Below are 26,042 nucleotides of genomic sequence, written 5' to 3'. Positions count from 1 at the left end.
ATAGGTTAGGTAAATAGAGAAAATATATTTATCCCTAACTTATAGAAAAGGAAATGGAGACTCAAACTCAGAACTTGAAATATAATATTCCTAGTTCAAAGTGTTGTGCTCTTTTTACTATACCATACTTTCTCTTACTTAAGTTTATTTATTCTAATAGTAGACATAAATCTATATTGATCAATTAAAAGTACTTTGAATCGATATATGTGAAGTTCTTTACAAAATTTTTAAAAACTACACTAAATCTTGGATTCAATTATTATTGCTGTTGTTGTTACTCTTATTTTCCAATTCCCTATTGCCCGTAGCTGATAGAGGTCACATATCAAAAGACTGACTTGGATAGCATCATAATCCAATGAATTATTAATTTCTTTAATTTACATATCTATGTATTAAAATATGTATGTATGGGGAAAGCTGGATGGGAAAACAGATAGAGCCCTTACCTGGAAGCAGGAAGAACAGGTTCAAATCCATCCTCAGATACTTACGAGCAGTGAACACTGAGCAACTCACTTAACCCTGTTTGCCTCAGTTTGCTTATTTGTAAAATGAGATGGAAAAGAAAATAGCAAATCACTTTAGTATCTTTGCTAACAAAACTCCAAAGGGGACCATAAAGAGTTGAACATTACTGAAATGATGGACCAATAACATTTGTTTGTATATATATATACATATATAGATATGTATATATATATATATATATATATATATATATATATATATATATATATATATATATATATATATATATATATATATATATATATATAAATACTGTATATGCTATATTACACATACACAATGTATGGCTACAAGTCATCTGTAATGTTTTTTTAATTTTATTTATTTAAGCTTCATGAGCCTATAAATAAATGAGTCCTATACATAATAATAATTAATCAAACGAATCAGTGAATGAAAACCCCTTTCATTATTTTAAGGATCCTTTTTTTTTTTTTCACGTGGATGTAGGGTTCAGAATCTGCATTAATCCGTCTGCATGTGATTGGGTTTTTGTGACCCATTCCCCTACTCCAGCAAAAGAAGATCCATGCTTCCCTTTCTGGGTGATTAACATAATTCATTAGATTACGATGCTAACCAAGTCAGTTCTTAATCATGTGATGTCACATATATTCACAGGGAGAAAAATTATTGCATGACCATACATTATAGCTGTGATCTCTGTAAACTTATAGGCAATAGGGAATTGGAAAATGAGTAACAACAATGGCAGCAATAATAATTGAAATCAATGTTTATTAAAGTCCTTTATTTTATTTTGTTAATCTTTTGACAAGAGCCAAATAGTCCATAGCTTAGCAGAATTCCAGTGAATTCCTTGCTTTGTAATATGTACCAGAACTTGTGTTCCATTGATATAGTCTTCCAAAAGACAAGGTCACCTTTGCCCCCAACTCACTAGAGTAAGATTTTAATGAAGAAAATGAATCAATATTTGGGGCAGGAGAAAGAACTACTAAAATCTTTGAAATAAATTCTGGGAACTTGGAGCTGCTTTTTATTGAAATGGAAAAAAAAAATGCCCTTTATTGAAATAGGGGGAAAAAAATAGCGATAACCTACAAATTTACTGTATGATATAAATATATGATTATAAGGGTGTATTAATGAAGGCCCTTGTGTGGATCATCGTGGATTTTTTTTGTAAAGAACCAAAGCAAATAGAATAGACACTATCTCAAAAATTCTGCCTCTTTGTTTAGGTGTGTTGTAAGCCTTTGCAATCCCTATAAAAGCCATGAATTTTGTGTGCTCCACTGTATTTAACTTTTTGTTGTGGGTGTGCTTCCTGTGAAGATAACTAGACTGACAAAGCAGATAAAAGGAAAGCTTGTGCTTACAGAATACTTATGGGTAACCATGTAATGTGATTTCCTTTCCCCTTCCCCTACCTCCTGCAGAAGCCCACCAGCTTACTAAGAAACCACCCATTTAAGGCATTTAATAGCATATGAAAAATTATAAGTAAGCCAAAATGTCTTTTTTAAAGTGTGTTAAATGGATGCTAATCTAATTGGCTGATGGATTTGGCTTCTGTCAGCCAGGAAATGCTTCTGCACGAGTTCCACCTGCTGGATTCCCAGAAACATTGCCTTGGTGGAGGCTGAGAAAGCAAAAAGCCTGAGCCTTTTGATTTGAGGGCATGCTTGTTAAATCACAAATACAGCATTCTCAGAGAGTGCATTTACTGCATGATAAATATGCTGAGACTTTCTTGCAGCTTGCCTCCAGAGAGGATTTTTTTTTTTTTTTTTGGTGTGTGTGTGTGTGTGTGTGTGTGTGTGTGTGTGTGTGTGTGTGTTTTGTTTTTTGTTTTTTGTTTTTCCTTTTGTAGGAAAGCCAGGAAACAGAGAATCTCATTTGCAAACAAAATCATTGAATCTTAAAAAAAGTTCACTTTAGGGGAGTGCTAAAGTAGTTCTTACCCCCCCCCCAAATGGAGAATCAGTAGGGAATGAATCAGTAATAGGCCATAGACCCTGTTTGCATGATCATCAAGCATTTCTTGGGATCTGGAACTGAATTTCCTTTCTACTCATTTAGAGCTGCTGGAACCAATTTCTGACATTCCTCATTAATCTGACACTTAATTGTTTTCTCTCTCCTGGACTGTCTTTCTCCCATCATATAAAAGCGTTCTGTCACCGCTCAGTAGACAGGTGCAGTAACCAGCCCGGCGACTTTAGATGCTGTGGGTTGTACTGGGGATCACAGAGTTATTATGAGTTGGGAACAGGGCTGTCACCTGGCCCTGGGGGCAGAAGGTTGCAGATTGCTGGGGATATTTAGACTCGGTTTTGTCCTGGGAATAGAGTGGAGGAGGGGTACGCCTCTGACCTGTTGCTCTCAATTCACTGTGAAATATAAAAGGAGTATCAACAAGCATTTACCTCCTTTTCTGACGGTCAAAGCAGGTTTAGCAGGAGGGCCCAAGAGAGAAACAGGAGATAGCTGGCAACAGCTAAGAAGAATTTAAGCAAGAACACCAGACCTGAAGGGGTTCTTGGAGATCCTCTAGCCCCAAAATGCTTCACTTGGGGTCTGTAATCTTGTTTTTAAAAACATTTAGATGACTCTTTCACTCTGGGTGGTTTCCTTTTTTAGTCCTCTGGGGTTTATTGTCTGCATTTAAAAACATTATTCTGAGAAGGGGGCCATCGGTTTCACATCCATAACACAAACTGATTAAGAGCCCCCACTTAGCAAAGTCCCTTTATTTTACACATACAAGAACTGAGACCCACAGAGTCAACAATTTGATTAAGGTCATGCAACTTACAAGTGGCAGAGTCAGGATCTGAAAGCAGCTATTCTGAGCCTTTTGAATCTATGCCCAATGTTCTTTCCATGTCAGAAAAGTGAGAGGTATGACCAGGAGGTAAATAGGCTTGATGTATATATGTATATTGTGAATTGAGAGACAGAGATAGATGAATGGAGAGATGGATGGACAGATGGGCAAACAGACAGACAGGCAGATAGCTAGATGGATAGATAGGTAGATAGATACATACATACATAGACAGACATAGATAGCTAGAGGGATAGATAGGTAAATGGATAGCTATATGGAGGAATAGATAGATAGATAGATAGATAGATAGATAGATAGATAGATAGATAGATAGATATAGATAGACAGACAAGCAGATACCTAGATGTATAGATAGGTAAATAGATAGATAGATGAATAGATAGATATATAGACACAGTCAGATAGCTAGAGGGATAGATAGGTAAAAGGATAGATAGATGGATGCATAGATAGATATATAGACACAGTCAGATAGCTAGAGGGATAGATAGGTAAAAGGATAGATAGATGGATGAATAGATAGATAGATAGATAGATAGATAGATAGATAGATAGATAGATAGATAGATAGATGGATGAATAGCTATAGACAGACAGGCAGGCAGGCAGATAGCTAAATGGATAGATAGGTAAATGGATAGATCTATGGATGAATAGAAAGATAAACAGACATACAGAGAGAGACAGTCTCTTTGGCTCTCTTCTTGTGAGATGCTTTATATTTCCCATCCCCACTCCCACATAACATTTAATATAATGATTGGTACATTTTTGACATTGAGTAAATGCTTGTAGATTGATTGTGAGAGCCTGATAGGTTGTTATCTATGCTTTCTATCACCTCAGAGGTTTTTCCCCTTTTCTGAGTAAACTTTTCCATTTATACCAGAACCACCTCCAATACATCATCTGAGCTAAAATTGTATCTTTTCAACAGATTCTAGCTCTCGACAACTGAGCAGAGCTGTAAGTTGGCATAGCACCCAGAAGTCAAACTGCTTTGGACTAGAATTGCTAGAGACAGTACAATCTCCCACCTCCCTGCCCCCAATCACCACCATGACTACAAAGACCAGTGGGAAACTCGTGATGGTTCCAAAATTCTACTTATGGCAAAATAGAAATAAGACATTTTAGGACGGGAAGGCTCCTTTTAGGAAGAGATCGCCTCAGGGAGGGGGAAAGATTTTTGCCCACTATGGTTTGCTCTTGTCCTTAACCAGCCAATCTTAAGTGTTTTAGGCACCTTATTTTTGAAATTGATGTTTTGTAGTTGATATATGCTGGCAACTGCTATGGCTATATTTTAGATAAATGTTTTATATTTTATTCTTTTGTCCTGAGGCAATTTTACTCGGAAGGACACAATTTTATAAATTAAAAAAAACATAGCATTGGAGTCCCCTACCACACCCCAGCTTGTGGTAAAAATTAGCTTAATTTACTTTTTAATATGTCTTTTTGGGGGTTTTTTCTGTCATATTACTCCATACATATTTATTGTTCATTTTAAACAGAAAGAAAAAATTATCATTCTCCTCTTACTCTCCTATTAAGCAGTCCCATTGCATTGAGCCAGCTATTTAGAGTTTATAGATCTGTGCATTCTAAAATCCTTCCTAAAGTGATCTACTCAGTATGAAATATTTCATAGCCTGAATATTTTAAGACTGTCACACAAACGTTAAGGGAAAACAGACCTTTTCTTTTTTAGAAATGTGTAAAACAGGGAGATAAAAGGCACGCAAAAGCCCAGTCAACCATGTCTTGCCCATATAGTACATGTTACATAAGCCAAGGAAAATTGCAAAGCTGAACTGAAATCTATCTGCTGTTAACAGAGAGATGCTTCCCAGACAAAGGATGGAATTTTGTTTATGGAAGCTAAATATTTCATCTATCACACTGTTTTAGAAAGGTTTGGGTCAGATCTAACTATTTATGTTGATAATTTTTTTTTTCTTTTCATTCCTCTGGAAGAATTCTTCCCCCTTGCTTTATTTCCAGGCCTTGTAAATGAAGTTATGCTACATTGGTCACAATTAATTTCAATGTTGCCTATTAGTCATAAAGGGAGATTTCCTAAATTGACTAATTTTTTTCACTGCGGTTTCTTAAAAGATGAGAATAGCACAAAGGAGAAGACAAGCTCAGAGAAAATGGAAGTCCACAGCTAAAGCCTGCTTTTAAGCCTCTTCTCAAGTTCTGGTCCACTTTGGTAAACAATAGCCTTAGTCAGTGGTATTGGCTAAAAACTTGTACCTTTCCACCAGATTAATTTAGGCCTCTCTCACTCGAGACCACAACTCCATTCATTATGAATGAAAGCACTTCAGTCCAAAAATGCACTTTCCTGTTTAAGTTACCAACTCTATTTTCCCTTAGTGGTAAAAAATTTATCTTGGTAATCCTTTAAGTAGTGGGAGAGAGAAAAAAAATGAAAGGCGCTTAGGTGGCTTACATCAGGTCAGCATTTTCCTAGATTTCACTGAGGAAAGCAATATGGCATAATGTAGAAAGAGTTGACATCAAACCAGAAAGATGTGAATTCATGCTTTGCCTTTGACACAAATCAGCTCTGTGACCTTGAGCGTATCACCTGACCTCTCCATATCTTGGAAATCCTTTAAGTCTAAGATGCAGAGAAGGTGGCAGGTGACAGTGAAATGGGGATTTTCTTTACCTGGGAATTCCTCACCAAGAAAATTACCCATTCAGGTCTTATTCCCCTGGTTCCTAGTTAAAGAAAAAGAGAAACAAAAACATACTTCAAGGATAAAGTTCTCCTCATACCTAAATAATTATGTATCCTCTATTTTAGGTGAAATGATTTTTTTAGGTGAGAAGCAGTTGATAGAAGCTTAGAATAAATAATAACCTGGATTCAAGTCTACTCTTTGATATGGCTGTGTGACTATGGACAAGTCACCTAAATTCTCAGTACAACAGACTACTCTTTAAGGCTCTAAGTTACATAACAATTGCTGATCTGCATTTGCAGAGGGAGTCTTTTCACCAAGAGATCCCTAATCCAGTGGAAATCATGGACCTGTATATCTTCCCCCAATCCCAGCCTCCCCCACCATATGTCTAAATGTTCTCATTTATTTCTTTCTTTACTCTGGTAAACTGAATTACTGAGATTGACTTTCAAGAACCCAGATTCATATATGAGAAACAAAGGCTTCCAGTAAAAGCCTTGGTTCATTAGTGACAGATTTGTAAATTGTGTGTTGATGAATTCTAAGTTGTGGGTTATAAATTGGACAATTTTAATGAAATAGCAGTTATAACTCAAAGGAAATTATCATTACTTTTGATTTATCCTGCTTCTGCCTATTTTTTGCACCTTGGAAAGCTTTCAACTCAAAGGATGACAGGCAAAATTATGCAGTTATCAAAATAACTGCTACTGAATGACTAAAAATACTTCCACTCTCTTTAGTTTCCAAGTCACCTCCCCTGAGTTATAGAGTGTTTTGTTTTGTTTTAAATGGTGGTCTTGCTCTAACATTTTCCAGATATCTATTCATTTCTATCCTGAATACTTCAGCTTAAAACAAAGAGAGTGGTCAATTTTTTACCTAAAACTTTGTGTTAGTCCAGTGATTCTCAATAGCAAAATGAGAACCTTTATTTCTAACTTGGAAAATGATATTGCAGAAGGCTATTCAGGAAAATCACTGAAGCAAGCCAGAGAGGACCTTGGGTCTCAATATTGAGTCAACCAGTTCAGTATATGGCAATACACTCTTTGCAATTAAATGAATTTGTGATGCTGAAATCTTTGGTGGGGATGTACCCCCCATTCTTGCTGGATGCTTTTGTAGATAAGTTTCATATGAAAAAACTCTCACTGTTCCTATTACATTCAGCTGCCCAGTATTATTCAGCTAACTGTTGATAGTTGAGGCCATTCAGCAATTGCTGAGGTTCCCCACTTTTATTCACTCATCTCTTTGTTCCAAACTGCATTTTCCCCATAGCCTTTCCTTCTGTTCCATACACACACAGACCTATGTTTCATAGACTCACCCTTTTCCTTTAATCAGAAAACAACAGGCAACTTCTTTTTGGTCTAAAAAGGTTATAAACCCCATCAGTAAAGAGCATAAGGAAATCGTCCTCTTTAGTCTTGAATCTGATAGCTTTATCTGTACAATGATGGTACCCTGACAACATAAAGGATCAGTTCTAAATGAAGTCTTAAATTGGTTTTCATGTTCTTCCAAGTGGGCAATCTGGCTGACCCCAAATCCAGGCTCATTGTCAGTGTTCTTCATTTGTTACTAGCCTATCATTTATCAAAAGCCCACCACACATTCTTTTTCAAAACTTCAAAAGAATCCAGATTTCCCTGCTGTGGGTACTCCTACTGAAATTGATTGGAAACTCTGCCTGAGTAGGTGGTCTCCGGGACTGTCTTGTGACCAAACTTTCTTATGTCCCTCCAGCTGCTGTCTAATGATGACTCTCTATACATTGAGATAGATTGATCCTCCAAAGACAGACACACCATTAGTAAATCACTGACAAAGCTGTCACATCTTACTAGAACCAACTAGAACTTACAGTCTGCTAGCCTAGCCTTCAGGAATGCATGGTTACCCCCAAGCTATGATAAGGCAACAGAGAAAGACTTTTATTATATGAATAATATGATACCAGTGACCAGACTGCATTAGATATAAAGAAAGAAGAAAGCATTATTTTGACAAAATTTGGAGTCAGTTTCTTTTTTTAAAAAGATAGCATTTTATTTTTCCAATTACATGTAAAGATTGTTTTCAATATTAATTCATAAAAGATTTTGAGTTATAAATATTTCTCCCTACCTCTCCTACCCTACTTCCCAAGACAGCAAGCAGTCAAATATAGATGATATTTGTACAATCATTCCACATTAATCATTTTTTGAAAAAAGAATCAGAACAAAAGAGAAAACCAGAAGAAAGGAGGGAAAAAGGAAAAATAGTATGCTTCGATCTGCATTCAGACTCCATGGTTCTTTCTCTGCATATGGATAGCATTTTCCATCATGAGTCCTTTGGAATTGTCTTGGATCTTTGTATTGCTGAGAAAAGCTAAATCTTTCTTATTTGGTGACTGCACAATATTATTGTTACTCAGAACAATGTTCTCCTACTTCCACTTATTTCACTCAGTATCAGTATCAGGTTTTTCTGAAATCTGCCTCCTCATAATTTCTTATTCATAATAATATTCCACTTGCATATCATGACTTGTTCAGGCCTTCTCCACTTAATGAGCATTCTCTCAATTTCCAGTGCTTTGCCACCACAAAAAAAAAAAAAAAAAAATGCCATAAATGTGGGTAATATTATTGCGATAATCCTATGGTTTCTGTTAGTCTTTTTATGGATATGGTCAATAATACTAAGAGTTTTCCTAATATTGAACTAATACTGCATTCTTGGCATAAATCCTACCTTGCTATAGCATTCTGGTTTTACTAATATATTATTTAAAGTTTTTGCATCGATATCCCTTAGGGAAATTGGTTTATAATTTTCTTTTTCTGTTTTGGCTCTTCCTGGTTTAGGTATCACCATTATATTTGAGTCATAAAAGGAATTTTGAACGACTCCCTTTTTGTCTATTTTCCCACATAATTTATATAGTATTGGAATAAATAGTTATTTGTATATGTGTAAATCTATCCAACCCTGGAAATTTTTTTCTTAGGGAATTTTTTGATGTCTTGTTCATTTTTTTTCCACAAAATGAGATTAAGTATTTTATTTCCCTGTCTGTTAATCTGGGCAATTTATAGTTTTGTAAATATTCATCCATTTCACTTATATTGTCAGATTTCTCAACATGCAGTCGGAAAAAAAGAACTCCTAATTAATTACTGCTTTAATTTCCTCTTCATTGATAGTGAATTCACCCTTTTCATTTTTGATATTAGGAGTTTGTTTTTCTTCTTTCTTGTTTTAAAAAGCAAATTAATCAAAGGTTTATCAATGTTATTGGGTTGTTTTATTTATAAGACCAGATCTTAACTAACTTAAGTTGACTTAGCTACTTAATAGTTCAATAATTTCCTTATTTTAAATTTTATTGATTTCTCTTTTGATTTTCAGAATGTTGAATTTGGTATTTGATGGCATTTAAATCTTTGTTTATATTTAATATTTGCATGCCCAATTCATTGATCTGCTTATTTTCTATTTTTATTCAAGTATTTAGAGCTATAAAATTTTCCCTAAATACTACTTTAATTTCATCACATAAACTTTGATATGTTGTTTCAATATCATCATACTCTTTGATTAAATTGTTATTTCTATGATTTCTTGTTTGACCCACTCATTCTTTATGATTAGGCTATTTAGTTGCCAATTAATTCTTAACCTTTCTTTCTATGGCACTTTATTACATGTGATATTAATTGCATTATGACTGAAAAACATGCATTTAATATTGCTATCTTTCTGCATTTGATTGTGAGGTTTTTATGCTCTAATATGCATATTTCTGTTTAGGTGTTATATATCACTGAGAAAAATGTATATTCCTTTTTATCCCCATTCATTTTTCTCCAGAGGTCTATCATATCTAATTCTTCTAAAATTCTATTGACCTCCTTAATTTCTTTCTTATTTAATTTGTGATTAGATTTTTCTAGTTCTGAGAGGAGAAAATTGAGGGGCCCCATTAGTATAGTTTTGCTCTCTGTTTCTTCCTATAATAAATAATAAATAAAATAAAAATAAATTATTTAACTTCTCTAAGAATCTGGATGCATATATGTTCAATATTGACATTACTTCATTGCCCCTGGAACTTTTTAGTAAGATATAGTTTTCTTTTTTAATTAAATCTATTTTTGCTTTTGCTTTGTCTGAGATCAGGATTGCTACCTCTTCCCTTTTTTTATTTTAATTTTTTGCTTCAGCTGAAGTGTAATATATTCTGCTTGACCTTTTGCCTTTATTCTACCAGCATCTCTCTGCTTCAAATTGTTTACAAGAAACAATGCCTTGCAGGATTTCAGTTTTTAATCCACTTTGCTATCCACTTACATTTGGTGGGAGAACTCATCCGATTCATATTCACAATTATAATTATTAATTCTATGTTGCATCCATCCTATCCCCCACCCCTGTTTATACTTTCTCTCTTTTACCCTGTCCCTCCTTACCAGTGTTTTGCTTGTGATCACCACCTTCCTTAATCTGCCTTCCTTCCTATCAGCCCTACCTCCCTTTTATATCCTTTCTCCTCCTATTTCCTTATAGGTTAAGATAAATTTCTATACCCAATTGAGTGTGTATGTTATTCCCTCTAAGAGCCAATTCTGATGAGAATGTGGTTCAAATAATGATAACCCCCTTCCTACATTTCCTCTATTGTAATATATTTTGCACTTCTTCATGTAATATGATTTATCTTATTTTTACTTCTCTCCTTGTCTTTCTTCTTCTCCCAATATAATCCTTTTATTACCCTTTAATTTTTTATTGCATCACATCAAAGGCAACTTAAACCCATACATTTTGTTTATGTATATACTTGTTCCAAATGCCTCAAATAGTTTTCAAGAGTTACAAGTACTATCCTCTTGTATAGTGATATAAATAGTTTAGCCTTATTTAATAATATGTTTTCTGTTTGTTTTTGGTTTTTCCTGTTTACTTTTTTATGTTTCTTCTGAGTCTCATAATTGAAGATCAAATTTTCTGTTTAGATCTGGTCTTTTCATCAGGAAAGTTTGAAAGTCTACTCTTTCACTGAATATCCATCTTTTTCCCTGAAACATTACACTCTATTTTGATGGATAGTTGATTCTTGGTTATAATTGAAGCTCCTTTGAGAATATCATAGTTTAAATTCTTTGATCCTTTAATGTTGAAGCTGCTAAGATCTGTATAATCCTAACTTGCTCCTTGATATTTGAATTGTTTCTTTAAATATTTTGTTCTCAACCTGATAATTCTGGAATTTGGCTACAATATTCCTTGGAATATTAATTTTGGGATGTCTTTTAGGAGGTGCTTGGTGGATTTTTCTCCAATTTTTCTTCTACCTCTCTTATTCGATATTTAAAATCCATTTTGAGGTCTTCCAAGAAGGCTTTTTGGTCTTGAGATGAATTCCTCTTCCCCTTTGTATATAAGCATTTTGATATTCTTGCCCTCTTCTGAGTTTGTGTTTTGATCTTCCCTTTGGATGGCCAGGACTCTTTTCTGTTTTGGTTTGGTTTTTTTACTCATTTTTTAAAGTTGCGTTCTGCCCCCAGGGCATAGAGAGCATCCTCCCCAGCTTCTTGTGCCTAGGGCCCTGCTCACTAACTTTCCATTCAGGGGTTGCAAGTGCTAGTGGCTCACTCACTATTGAGGGATGTCCTGGCCTAGTCATGGCTAACGTTTCAGGGTTCCAAAGCTTTGCTGATCTCTACTGTAGCCAAGAATCTCCTGCTAGCCTGCCTAGACACAGTCTGTGCCTTCTACCCAAATGAGATAGACCTTTCCTGAAGTTCTTCTAAGTTATAGTAAGCAGGAAAATTATTTTACTCCCTCCTTTTAGAGGTTGAGAGGCCTGATTTAATGTTGTTTCTGAGGGAAACTAGGAAGGGCTTGGGCAACTTGCTGACTTTTCTCCACGATCTAACTCTGCTTTGAATCATTTTCTTTGCTTAAAAAAAATTGCTCTTCAGTGTACAATTCATATCAATCATGACTTTATTGTAAATCATCTACCTTCAAAAATCAAGTCCAAGTGATGAAAAATATGAGATCAAAAACCAGTAGCTTTGACATCTTAATTAGCAGATCAGACCAAAGATCCAAAAACCTGATCAGTTATGCAGAAAGTGGATCCCATCATACTTGGTTTTATGGCCAAGTATAGACATGGAATAAAAGTAAATATCATCTCAGATGACACCCTCCCGTGAAAATTACCTGAGACCTCACAGAGTACTTTCCTTGTAATTCCCTTATGAATTTATCAAGCATTATGTTACTGTTATTTGTGTGTAGGCTATATAATGATAATATCTGATGTCTCTATTACATTTTAAAGTCTGCAGAGTACTTCAAATGCACATTTGTGCTTGATAGCAATATAATAAAACACTATAAATATGGGGATTATCCTCAATTTACAGATAAAATTCCTGAAGTTCAGAGAAGTTCAATAACTCCAAAGTGTTAAATCCACCCTTCAGACTTGATCCCAAGTACAGTATTGTCTACCACTTCATGCAACTTTTGTAATAATAATCATAGCTATTTATATTTGAGACTAAATGGTGAATAAAGTATCTTTACCACCATTATGTTATTTAATCCTTATAAATATCCCATAAGGTAGATAGAGTAGGTATCATCATCTCTCAACATGAATGTAAATTTCATAGAGACAGACATTGTCTCTTCCCAGCATCTTACACAGCATCCTATATACAAAGTGCCTACTAGACACTGAAAACAAAACAACCCCAATCCCCAAGAGGATTGTCTTTTATGGGAGATGGAATGATACAATCCATTAAGGTAAATACATAAAGTATATAGGAATACAAAAATATTTTGAGATGAAAATAGTTCTAACTGGGGAGGTGTTTTGTTTTTTAAAGTCTCAAGTATGAGGGCACTATGCTATGTTTTAATAGAAGCTGGGAATTCTAAGACATGAAGGTGGGGATACCTTACAAACGGAAAGAGGTAAGAGATGGATGTGATCCACAGGCAAGTGTGACTAGAATAAAGAATTCATGAAGATGAATTTTGTGAAATAAAACTGGTAAGATATGGAGGAGCCAGATTGTAGAGGATCTTAAGATAAAAAAGGAAAATATAAAATTAATCTTTAGATTTAGGTAAAAGTTTATCTAAATGAGTTATTTTTCTACAGTAATCCAGCTAATTTATTATACATAGTTCTGGCTTATCTAAGTGTTTCAAATTGATTATTAATTTTCTTATTTTTAAATCGTATTGGCCTAAATGCTGATGCATGGAAACATCACTCAGTTGATGTTACTGATGAGGTTTCTGGCCCATGTTTGCCCATGTCTCCCCTCCACTCCTTTTTAATTGGTGCCATCCCAAATTCCTCACTTCTCTGCCTGGGCTTGGACAATCTGAAATGTTAAATGACTTCTGTGCTTTTTTACAAATGCTCCCTTTCTTGCATATCCCTACCCTGACAGCCATCTGAAATGTTCCCTGTGGTTTGACAGCCTGGAATAACTTAGAAGAAATGCTGTGCTAAGGAAACCAAACTTTAAAAACGCATACATAAAAACACTTCTTAGAAGCCAGAAGGCTTTTGATTTTGTTTTTGTTCTTTTCTTGAGTGAAAACAATGACTGTCCAAAGTTGGGGAAGGGGTGCTGCCAACAGCTTAAAAAATATTTTCTGCTAAATGAAATAACTGCATCCTTATTGAACTCTGTAACTATCAAATAGTCTCTGTGTCTGTGGTCTATGTTCTCTAATCCATTGATTGTTCAGAGGCAGTATCAAACCACTTTTCCATCAAAGCATGTTTAATATTTGACCTCCCTGAGCCAAGGTTAGGTTTATTTTTGGTGGAAGGGCAGGGGAATTCCCAGCTTGACATTAACAACTAATAGACTATTTCTTTTTCTCCTTTTTTAAAGATGAGGCACAGCCTCCCACAGCACCCAGTCCTTCATCAGAAGAAGCTGTTGAAGTCAGCAAGGATAAAGGTACAGACATTATTACATCTAAAAGGGAAAACTCCTGAGAATATTTAGGCTGTCTTTCCCTGAGTGAAGAGGCAATCCAATTTAACCATTCAAGCTAAACTTCCCACCACCCTGCTCCCGCCTCCACTCACAACAAAAGACCTTTATGTTTTTCAGTACTTGGATCCTTCCTCTCCACCCACTGTCCAAATGATGGCATAAAATAGGAAAGACTGATTTGCAGAAAATCTGTTTAGGAGACAAGGCATCAGATTGAAGGTCTCAAAATGGGTTGGTTCTACTGAAAACAGAAGGTTCAGACTTCTCAGGATACTTCCTTTCCAAACAACCTTTTAGAATTAAAATCATTTTTGGAAAGTAGCCAGGAGAAAGATGCTTAGTGAGCATGTGCTAAAACAGAAGCAAAAAGGAACATGTTCCCATCTGACAACATCATTTATCTCATCTCATATACATATCGAATATGTTTAAGACTATGAAATCCACATTGCAGACAGTATTTAGAAGGATGATGATAGGATCTGACTGTGCTTATTGGTAGAAGAAAACACTATCAGAATCTCAAGTGAAGAAACACTCAGAAACTGCATAATTATATATATATATATATATATATATATATATATATATATATATATATACATATATATGTGTATATATATGTATATACCTAAACAATAATAATTTCTAGCCCTTATATGGAATTTATGTAGCACTTATAGGGGCAGCTCCATGGTGAGTGGAGGATAGAGTACTAGGGCTACAGTCAGAAAGACTCATCTCCCTGAGTTCAAATCCAGCCTCAGTGGCTGGTGTTCCTGAGAAAGTCACTTTATTCTGTGGGCCTCAGTTTCCTTATCTGTAAAGTGAGCTGGAAGGCAATGACAAGCAATGACTCCAGTATCTCTGCCAAGAAAATTCCAAATGGTGTCACTGAGTCAGACATGAGTAAAAAATAGCAAAATACCTAGAGGTTTGCAGATCATCTTCATATCTACCTTGTGAAGCACATGCTACTATGGTTCCCATTTTGCAAATGAGGAAATGAAAGCAATTGTGACTCTGCCAGAGTTGTACAAGCTCAGGTCTTTCTGACTCTTAGTCCAACAACTTATCCCAGTGTGTCCCTATAAATGCTTCTTAACAAGAATCCTATCTCTGACAATTTATCCCACTGTCCCCATAAATGCTTCTTAACAAGAATCCTATCTCCAACATCCTCAGCAACTGGTCATCCAGCTTTTACTTGAAGACTTGCATAACAGAGAGCTCCCTACTCCTGAGGCAGCCCTTTTCACTTTTGGAAGTTTATAATTGTTTAAAAAAAAAAAAATGTTATTCCTTATATCAAGTCAAAATACTTGAGCCATACAGAGACTTTATTTTTTCATGGCTCTTACTCCCATGTGACAAGTATCCAAAGTTATATTTTGAGGTTTTAATGAGAGCTAAAAGATGTTTCTATTCTCCTGTAAGTATTGGCCTTTTTCCACAATTCATAGGTGGTATAGAGTAGAGTATGTTGAATTTGTAGGCAAAGATGAACAGCGTTCGAATCCTGGCTCATTTGTGAATAAATGAGAGAACATGGATAAAGTATTTTGTAAACTTTAAAGCCTATCATCTATTATCTATATATATTAAATATATTAAATAATATATATTATCTATATATATTAAAGCCTATCATCTATTATCTATATATATATTAAATTATATATATATATGTATATATATATATATATACACTAAAGCCTATCATCTATTATCTATATCATCTATTTAGCTACTATTTTCTGAGTTTATGTAATTTGGATGACGATTATAGAATTTAGAGTAATATGCAAATATAATTCATTCCAAAAAAAATCACAAATCAATTTTTTTTTTTTATTTAATGAGTTTACCAAAGGAAAGGAAGCTTTAAAATCTTTGAGAATCTTTTAAAAACATGATTTAAGACTATTTCAATTTGCTTGGAGAATATATTGTAGTGATTTTACTTGGATAGTTGCAATAGCCTATGTGTGTGTGGTGGTGGTGTTGGTTTTGGTGGTGGTGGTGTTGCTGTTGCTATTGTTGTTGAAGATGAGAATAAAGTGAAGAATTCACCTATTGCATGCTGCTTTCCCAATGATTGCCTTGTCACTCAACTCCCTGAAAGCTAGCTTTGACATCACAGTACCAACTGTCAATGAATGGTGATGTTGCTCTTTAGGGAGAATCTGATAAGAAACTATATATAAGCAAATCATGCAGAAGCAGAAATGGCATTGTTATAGATAAATATATAGTTTTTCATCACATACGAACAGAACTGGACATTCAGATGATTTGATCATAGTAAACAGTTTGAGGTGTTCTAAGGTCAATGAGAATAAGAAAAAGACATGCTCATTTCATTGTCTCAGGCTGACATCTATTTCTGTTTATAATGCTTGGTTGCTCACTATGCTATTATCACATAGACCCACTATTCTTGATACTCTTGGGAAATCACAGCTTTAATTCCTCAACATATTCTACAATTATTTTACCTGCTAAGATCTATCTCCTCTAAGAAATCATCTTCAATTATTTTCATATAAGGTTGCCAGTTATTACTAATATGCTTGAGCATTAGTACCTAAGATTTCCTTCCTTTCATAGTCTTGGATATATATGTATTTGCCTGTTGTCTTTCCCAGAAGAATGTGAACTGAACTCTAGGAAGATAGGTATCTGTTTTTGCCTCTATTTATACTCCCAGAACTTAGGAGAGTGCTTGGCAGAAAGGAAGCACTTATTTATGCTTGTTGATTGATTACATGATTAATTTGAAAGATGAAAATAAGTAGCCATTTATAAAAACTTAATGGATTGTAATATGAACTAGGCACCATGTCATTTATAACAAATTCAAACTTTCAGACAAAACTGACTATTAATAAATGTTCCTGACATTCATATGGCACCATAAGGTTTACAAAGCATTCCGTATCCAGCATCTTATTTGCCTGAGATATAGGCAGTACCAATATAATATTATTCCCATTTTGCAGATGAGGTAACTAAAGGACAGAGCGATTAATTTGTTCATGATTATGAAATTATGTACTGCAGAAAGAAGGACTTGTATTCAAGTCTTCCTGACTCCAATCCATTCTAACCATTATATCATACACTGCTTTTACATTAAAGCCTACTAATTTAGTTTGGAGGAGGAAGGATAGAGAGATTGTGGTGGAAGTTTCACATAAATTCTGTACTGGTATTTGATCCATCTCTCATTTTTAATTATAATTTGTAAGGTGTGATTTTTGCCCTTTCGTTCTGAAATAACATGTTTATAAGCCCACTGTTTTTACTCGACCATTAATTCAAAGCTTAGTCCAGCTGTCTATGCTGCTATAACTGCCATCTTGAGTGGCTGATAAAAATAGCGCATTGAATGAAAAAAATTGCATCTGCCATTGAAAACGGTAAAGATTGAGGTCAGAGCGGGGTTAACAGCAGTCAGAAATGTTGAGGATTCATTCCAAACATTCTCCGTTATTACCTTTCATATACATCCCTTCTCTGTGACATCTGGGCTATTTATGAGCTCTACAATGCTAAGATCTCATATAGAAATGTTTATTACATTCCCTCAGATAAGTGGCAGAATGTTTTTTGCTGAATTGCAGGCCTTCATGAAGATCTTCACTCTTGCTATTGTTTTCCACATTTGCTCTTGACACGACATCTTCTTGTTGGCTGTCAGAGTCATGGAGAGTACAGATGGATTTTTTTCCCCCATTGAAACCACACCAACATTTTCCCATTCATTCAACCATTTCTAGTTCGTTTTCCCACAAGGATTTTAGTCCTAAGGTTTCCTTTTTTATCTCTTGCACTGTCTTAGCCCATTCTACTCCCCTCTAACCCTGCCCAAGGAAAACAGGAAACAGCTTTTCCTATGTCAAAGTGAACTGGAATTAGAAAAATGAGGTGACTTTAATGGGCCTATAAGCACAGTTAAAATGTAACATTTTAGAAGAAACAAAACAATTTTGGTCTTTTCTATACTGGAAACATTAAAATAATATCAGATGCAACATCTTATGGAAAAGATACTAGCTTCTGGAGCTGATTTTGTTGTTTGAATACTTGCCCTCAGTCTTTCTTTGCTTTCTTATCAACCAGGATGTCAAAAGGTTAAGAGAATGATAAAAGTATAAGATTTAGAACTGAAGGGAACTTTAAAAATAATTTACTTCAGTTCTCACATTTTATACATGAGGGCTCTAAGGACAAGGAAGAAAAAGTGACTTTTTGAGGTTTTGATATTGTTACTCTCTCTTTCTTTCTGAATATGATCTCCTTAGCATTCCATAATGCTGTTATCTCCTTTTTTCCCTTTTACTTTTCTGACCTCTTTCTGACTTCTCTTTAATTTTCTTTGCTAGAAAGTCACACTTTCTCATGCCTCTTAACTGCAGGCGCTCCATTCTAGGGCTGCCTCTCTTTCTATCATGGTGATCTTAAGGATTTTGTTGTTGTTCAGTTCTTTAGTCTTGTCCAACCCTTCATGATTCCATAGACCACAATTCTTCACTATCTCTCATACTCTGTCACTTATCTTCTTTGCTAAGATGGCTTCCATATTCATATTTACATCCACATACTCTCGTCTTCCAGTCCTTCATGGTGGAAATTTCTGTGTAATATGCTATAGGCATCTAAAACAAGCTGTGTTCAAAATAAAATCATGGTCTCCTTTTTAACCTGTTGCTTCACCAAGCTTTGCTAGTTTAAAAGTATCAGCAGCTTCCAAGTGATCAACTCTTGCTAAACATTTATCATAACAAATTAAACGGACTCTTCCTAATCACTCACATCCAGTCAGTTGCCAAGTTTTGTCAATTCTATCTTTTACTTGTTATCTCTATTTTCCATTTATTTATTTAATTTATTATTAATTTATCTCTCATCTAATTATCTTTCCTATGTATCTTTTCCTGCATTCACACAGCCATCACCTCAGTCCAGACTTTAGTCATTTCTTGCCTGGACAAGTCTAATATTATAATCTCCTAATTACTATCCCTGCTTCTAATTTCTTCCTTTCTCAACCATTCAGTCCTTCATTCAAGTGCCAGAGGGATCTTTCTAAAGTACATCTCAAACCGTGTTCCTTGCTCAAAGCTTCTGGAGGTGTTAAGCTTGTTTTTAAGGATCTCTGGCTCCTACCAGCCTCTCCAGTGCAGCTGTCTGTATCTCCATCCAGCCACTGCACCCAGATGGTTCCAGAGTACAAATGTCATGGTGTCACCTTTTGTGAGGAGGAGCTGCCCCGCTGAGGACCAGAGCAACACAGCTAGCTAGCTTCCTTCCTTCCTTCCTTGATGTCTTGGTGCTTGTGGGCTAGATATCTTTCTTAAGAACCATGCCTTAACCGTTTTGGAAAACATTCAAATCATTTGGCAAGTTTATTCTCAAAGAATCAAAATAAAACACAATAGTACAAAAACAAAACAAAACAAACAAAAAAAAAAACCTTTACTTTAAACCCAAATAATTCATGCTATTTGATTGACCAACAAAGGATCCCAGGCCAAGCCCACTTTGGTAATCTTTATTTTGGCCCTGAATTCCTTAGAGTCTTCCCCTCCCGAAAATTATTTGTTTTGTAAAATGTATTTATTTTAGACTAGATTAAAAAAAAAAAAAAGGCTATTCTTTGCTTCATTTCTTCCTTGCCTGGCCTGAATCACTGAATGGTCTATTGCTTCAATGGAACTGAGACCTTAACTTTAAGTCTCCCATTGCAGCCAGGGCCATCTCCAGTCATACTGATCTATATCTTGCCACTGGACCCAGATGGCTCTGGAGGGGAAAGTGAGGCAGGTGACCTTGTCCAGCTCTCCCTCACTGAAATCCAATTCACTTTCCTGTCACAGCATCCCCTCCCTGATGTCTGGTCCTTTTCGAGAACGAAGGACAAACAACAACAATATTTCATACTCCTCCTTTTCATGTGCTCGGTGTATATTCCAAAATGAGCGACTCTCTCCCCTCTGAACTTAACACGCCTTCTTCCATCTTCGTGCATTCACATCACCTGGGACCTGTATTTGAATGTAATCTCTCACTCTCCTCACAGAATCCTGATGCTCTCAAGCCTCAGCTCTGCTACCATCTCAATTGATCAATCAACAAGTACCTTATTTGTGAAGCCTTCCTAATCTCTAAAGTGTCAGGGCTTTCTCCCTCCTCAATTTATCTTGTATTAAACTGCTTTGTGTATGCTATAGTCCCAAACTGACCTACCCAGTGTCATCCATCAGGTATATTGAGTTTGCTATTTGTAGAAAGCAATTAGGGTCTCTTTTGTTCTTGCTGGCTACTTTCTCCCCATAGGACCATGTGTTCCAAGGTCTGCATAATTAAATAGCTTTTCTTGGGTACCAAAATGACTAAATATGGTATTATTAAAATATGTTGGGCAAAACTAACATGGAACCTTAGGTGATTTTTTTCCAATACATCTGAGAAAAGCATCTTAAATTATTAGCATTATCAAATAACTCTTTGAGTTTGTAAAGAGCTATAGATCTTAAAAGCCAAAATAGTCAATGAACATTTGTTAAGTATCTGATATATATACACACACATACACACATATCAGACACTCCGCTAAGCAAAGGTGAAACAAATTAAGCAAGGAGGGATGGACAGGGGAGGAAGAAACTACCAAAGTATCCTGAAATAGAAATCAAACAGATTAGCTGTACTATAGAGTATAGGAAGAAGAACAATATATAATAAAGCTGAAAAAGTAAGTTGGGGACAGTTTACGAAGGGATTTTTGATGTCAAACAGAATAATTTGTATTTGACTCTACAGGTAGTAGGGAGCCAGAGAAGTTTATTGAGGAAGGAAGTACATATTTTATGAAATCACGTCAGAAAACTTTGTAGAGAATCAGTTGGAGGGGAATACGATTTCATCTTGGGAGATAGAGGATGTTGTTACCTCGTCCAGCAAAGGTAATGGAGAACTGAACCAGAGGGGATCCTTTGAGTAAAAAGAAGTTGATGAAAGCAGGAGATGATGTAGAAGTAGAAATAATAAGATTTGATAACTTATTAGATATGTTAAGGAAAGACAAAATAAGAAAGTGAAGTAAATACCAATTTTGTAAATCTGGATGACTCAAACAATGTTAGTGCCTTTGATATAAATAGTAAATTTTGGAAGAGTTGTATGTTTAGGGCAGTTATATTCTATACTCATTAAGTTGAAATTGCATCTGGTCTATAAAATTCTATTTGATTTTATTCTATTTAATTTTATAAGACTATTTAGTTATTATAAAGTTATTTTCCTAAAAATATGTGTATTAATAAATCAATGCAGACCAATTGGATAGAAATAAATTTTTGCTAACAACTGGTAAGGAATGTCATCAGATTACTTAAATTGCCATTGGCAGATCAAAAGCTGAAACCAAAGTAAATACTTTAACAGGGACAAGATTCATGCTTATCACCTGTCACAACAGATATCATTTAAACACATGCAGAGTATCCTAAATTATCTTTATAAAGGTCATTTAACATGCATCTGTTCATTAATATGAAAAAATACTTAATACCAGGTGACATATTAAGTATTAAAGTTGCCGTAGTAAATGAATAAAGTTTTGGGCTTAGAGTCAGGATGTCCTCAATTTGAATCTTATCTCTGACATCTACTAGTGTCATAACTCTGGGCAAAATACTTAACCTTTATTAGTTTTAATTTTCTCATCTATAAAACAGGGATAATAATAGTTTCTAACTCCCCTCCCCACTATATATAAAGCACATTGTAAACTCCAAAACACTATATAATTTTTCCCAAAAATCTTGATGCAGTTTTAAGTTGTTGAAGTTATTAAGGTTATTTATAGTTCAAAACTGCATTAAAAGTGTTAAAACACTGTATAAATATTAGCTATCTAGGACTATGATGATGATGATAAGTACTACTACTATTTCTCAGGTAGTTAGTGTTACTTTGGGAATCACTGGACAAAGCAAGTTACTTCCCTTGTACAATAAAGAGTTTACTCTGAATGATTTCAAAAGGCCTTTCTAGCTCTAAGTCCTATGAAATATACAAGACTTTCCTTTTGAATCAATTCTGATTTGTAGCTTCAACTTAAACACATTTTTTTTCCAGAAAAAATTATCTAAAAATCATTTTTATTTAATTTTATTCAAGAAGAAACTTATGTCATAACTAAAAACAAAAACATAAAAACTAGTTAACTGCTGCTGGGTACCACTTGACCAAAAAAAAAAAAAAAAGGTTTAACTGTTCCAGTTGTCCCCATTTCTTGCTATATATGGGAGCTGGAACAGGAGGAAGACAAATGCATGAAATCTGGCTGGCAGGTCAGATGAAATAGATCCACCTGCCTTTGACACTGGTATCAGACCCTCAAATCCAGTGTCAAAAGGAATATTGTAGTAGAGGGTGATGAGCATCAGTTGCCTACGTATGCCTCTGGCCCTCTCCCCTATTCAGAACTGCAAAGGATCTGATTTCACTCACACTCATTAAATAATTGATAGATAATGCTGTCATAGGAATGAATTGTCATCAAAATTCTGCTTCAATGAAGCATTTGCATTTTAAATCTGTATTTCTGATTGTGCAGTGAAAGGCCTTGTCTCTAAGAAAGGAATTTTGGTCATTAACAGATAGGGAAATATTAATTGGGTTTTGGATCAAGGAGGAAGGGACATGAGAGGCTAACTAGGTCAACCCCTCATTTTGCAGATGAAAATCTGCAGTCAAAAGAGTTTACTTGGACTTGTCCAGGATAACCCAGGCAGGATTTGGACATAGGCCTTCTCATACCAAATCCAGTGCTTTTCTCACCGAAACATGTTATATATATGAGAGAGAGAGAGAGGGCTCCTGAAATCATAAGCTTGCCACTCATAAAATGGGTTCTATTAGGGAATTAAATTTAAGCCTTTCAAAGATCTGGTGCAGTAATTGTCTCTAATCTTACCTTCTCTTTCCCCACTGATGCTCCCCTGATTCACAAAGGAGAACAAAACAAAGATTCACCTTGTGGCTGCTAAAAATATATTTCTCAGAGGCTGGGACAAAGGATCATGTATGTTATTATCACCTAGCTCTAGTACAGATCTACCTGGCAGATACCTCTCCTGTTACCTTTCTGCTTTCTTGCTTAAGAATAAATAGAGGTCCCTTTGCTAATATAATACAACTTATTTCTCTTCCCTAAGATTTTCAGATTCTGGAATTCAGAGTCCATTCTCATTGTCCCCTTTTCCTTCTATTATATCACCACCCCCATCCTTCTCCTTCGTTCTCCTTCCAAAAAGAAATAGACAGAGCAAGGTAATTTACAAATGTATGTATGTGTGCATTAGATAGATAGATAGGTAGATAGATAGATAGAATCAACAATGGCTAGCACAGTGACTGGCATATAGTGGGTACTTAGAAAATGCTTGCTTGCTTGTTATGTATATGTATAATGAGCAGAATTATAATTAGCTAAAAACCGCATGAATCAATTTCAATTGGTGGTGGAAGAAGAGGGCTCAATAATTATAAGGGGAGCATCGTTATGCTTGTAGTCATTTCTGGAAGGGTATAACCTGTCATGCAAAATGTCCTAGCCTTACCCATACGTGGATACTACTCTTGAGTAAAAGCTGAAACACTGAAATTTTATTTTTTGTACTTAATAGTATTTTTTCCAATTACATGTAAAGATAGTTTTCAACATTCATTTTTGTAAGAATATGAGTTCCAAATGTTTCTCCTTCCCTCCCTTTCCTTTTGCTCTCTCCAAAACAGCAAGTAGTCTGATACAGGTTTCTGATACAGATTACACATGTCCAATCACATTAAACATATTTCCAAATTAGTTATGTTCTGAACGAAGAATCAGAACAAAAGGGGAAAAGCACAAGAAAGAAAAAGTGAAAATAGTATGCTTTGATCTGCATTTATAGAATACATAGGTTTTTTTTTTTCTCTGCATGTAGTATTTTCCAACATGAATCTTTTGGAATTGGATCATTGTATTCTGAAAAGATTTAAGTCTATCATAATTGACATTTGTCCGATGTTTCTGTTACTCTGTACGATGGTCTCCTGATTCTGCTCACTATTAATGTGATTTCTTCCAAGTTTTTCTGAAATCTACCTGTTCATTAGTTTTTAAAGAATGATAGTGTTCCATTACATTCATTTGCCACAACTTATTCAGCCATTCCCCATTTGATAGCCATTACCTCATTTTCCAATTCTTTGCCACAACATAAGAAGAGACTATAAATATTTTTGTACATATGGGTCCTTTTCCCTTTTTTAAGATTAATTTGGGATTCAGACCTAGTAGTGGTATTGCTATAGGAAAGGGGAAGCAGAATTTTGTAGCCCTTTTATGTTCCAAGTGACTCTTCAGAACGATTGGATCAGTTTGCAACTCCACCAACAATGCATCAGGGCTCCAATTTTCCCACATCTTCTTCAATATTTATAATTTTCCTTTTCAGTCATATTAGCCAGTCTGAGAAGTAAGAGGTAATACCTCAGAATTTTTTTTGATTTGCATTTCTCTAATAACTAGTGATTTATAATATTGTATATTATATAATTATATTATATATATTAGAGAGAGTTTTACTTTCTTCATCTGAAAAATGTCTGTTCATATTTTTGGCCATTTATCAATTAGAAAATGACTTACATTTTTATAAACTTAATAACTATTTGAGAAAGGAAGCCTTTATCATAAAAACTGACTGTAAACATTATTTCCCAGCCTTTTGTTTTCCTTCTAATCTTAGCTGCATTGGGTTTGTTTGTGCAAATTTTTTTTAATTTAATGTAATCAAAATTATCCATTTTGCATTTCATCATGTTCTCTATCAAAATCCTGTTGGATCATGCATTCTTCCCTGCTTCATAGATCTGACAGGTAAACTATTCTTTGTTCTCCTATGCTTATAGTATCATTCTTGATGTCTAAATCATGTACTCATTTCAACCTTATCTTGGTGTAGGGTATGAGATAATGGTCTTTGCGAAGTTTCTGCCTTACTATTTTTCAGTTTTCCCTAGTAGTTTTTGTCAGAGTTTTATCTCAGAATCTGGAATCTGGATTTATCAAAGAATAGAATGCAATAGTCATTAACTACTGTGTCTTATGTACCTAACTTAGTTCACTGCTTTTCCACTCTATTTTTTAGCCAGTACAAAGTAGTTTTGAAGATTGCTTTGTGCTAAGATTTCATCATTTCTTAATCAGTAAAATACACAAAAGAAGAAATAAGGGTCAAGTTTTATCAAAACTGCTACCACTTTATCTTACTTAAATTTCTTTCTGCTTTCAAGGTGGGTTTGAAGAATTTTGTCAATAAATTTAAAAAATAATGTCTATAAATATTATTTTGTGATACTAAACATCTGCTAATAAAATTATAGAAAGAAAGAACCTTTGAGGTCATCTGGTTCAACCTACTCGTTTCATTGATTAAGAAACTGAGGATCAGAAAGATTGAGTTTTTTTAACCAAGATCACAGATCTAGACAGTGTTATCTAGAAGTAGAATTCCAGTTTCCTGACTCCTTTCTACTTTCTCTGTGCAAGTGCTTGACTAGATGGTCTTTGAGGTCCCTTACTATTCTAGATCTATAATTCTATGAGTTTACAATCAATTCAGACAGATCAGTCAAACAAAAAGCACTAGTCAATAAAAACGATAAAGAATATTTCTTGAATAGAATTGAATTGTTGGAAAAATCAAAGCATTTTGATGCAGTTTAGACAAATCAAAAAGAGCTATAAATAGAACTTTACTGGACTGTTTAAATAAATATTTTGAGATTGAATAGAAGCAATCTGAGATTTGCTATTCTTTCTATACTTCATCAACATACCCAGGATATGACTAGTACAGAAAAAGAATATCTTAAAAAGCAGAA

General features: G+C 34.8%; 1 protein-coding gene across 4 annotated transcripts in view; it reads left to right on the top strand.

Annotated features, from left to right (window-relative positions):
- The window catches only part of MACROD2 (mono-ADP ribosylhydrolase 2), a 2,172,380-nt gene that overhangs the window by 2,036,208 nt on the left and 110,130 nt on the right, over window positions 1–26,042 (top strand). For all 4 annotated transcript variants that reach the window (XM_074287830.1, XM_074287831.1, XM_074287829.1 and 1 more), the window contains one exon: window positions 13,989–14,057. In XM_074287830.1, the coding sequence (XP_074143931.1) occupies window positions 13,989–14,057 (69 nt within the window). The remainder of the gene's footprint in view (window positions 1–13,988; window positions 14,058–26,042) is intronic.

Source organism: Sminthopsis crassicaudata, chromosome 2 (assembly GCF_048593235.1).
Source record: "Sminthopsis crassicaudata isolate SCR6 chromosome 2, ASM4859323v1, whole genome shotgun sequence".
NCBI lineage: Eukaryota > Metazoa > Chordata > Mammalia > Dasyuromorphia > Dasyuridae > Sminthopsis > Sminthopsis crassicaudata.
Note: the sequence above shows the minus strand (reverse complement) of the source record. Positions and strands in the feature narration are given on the sequence as shown.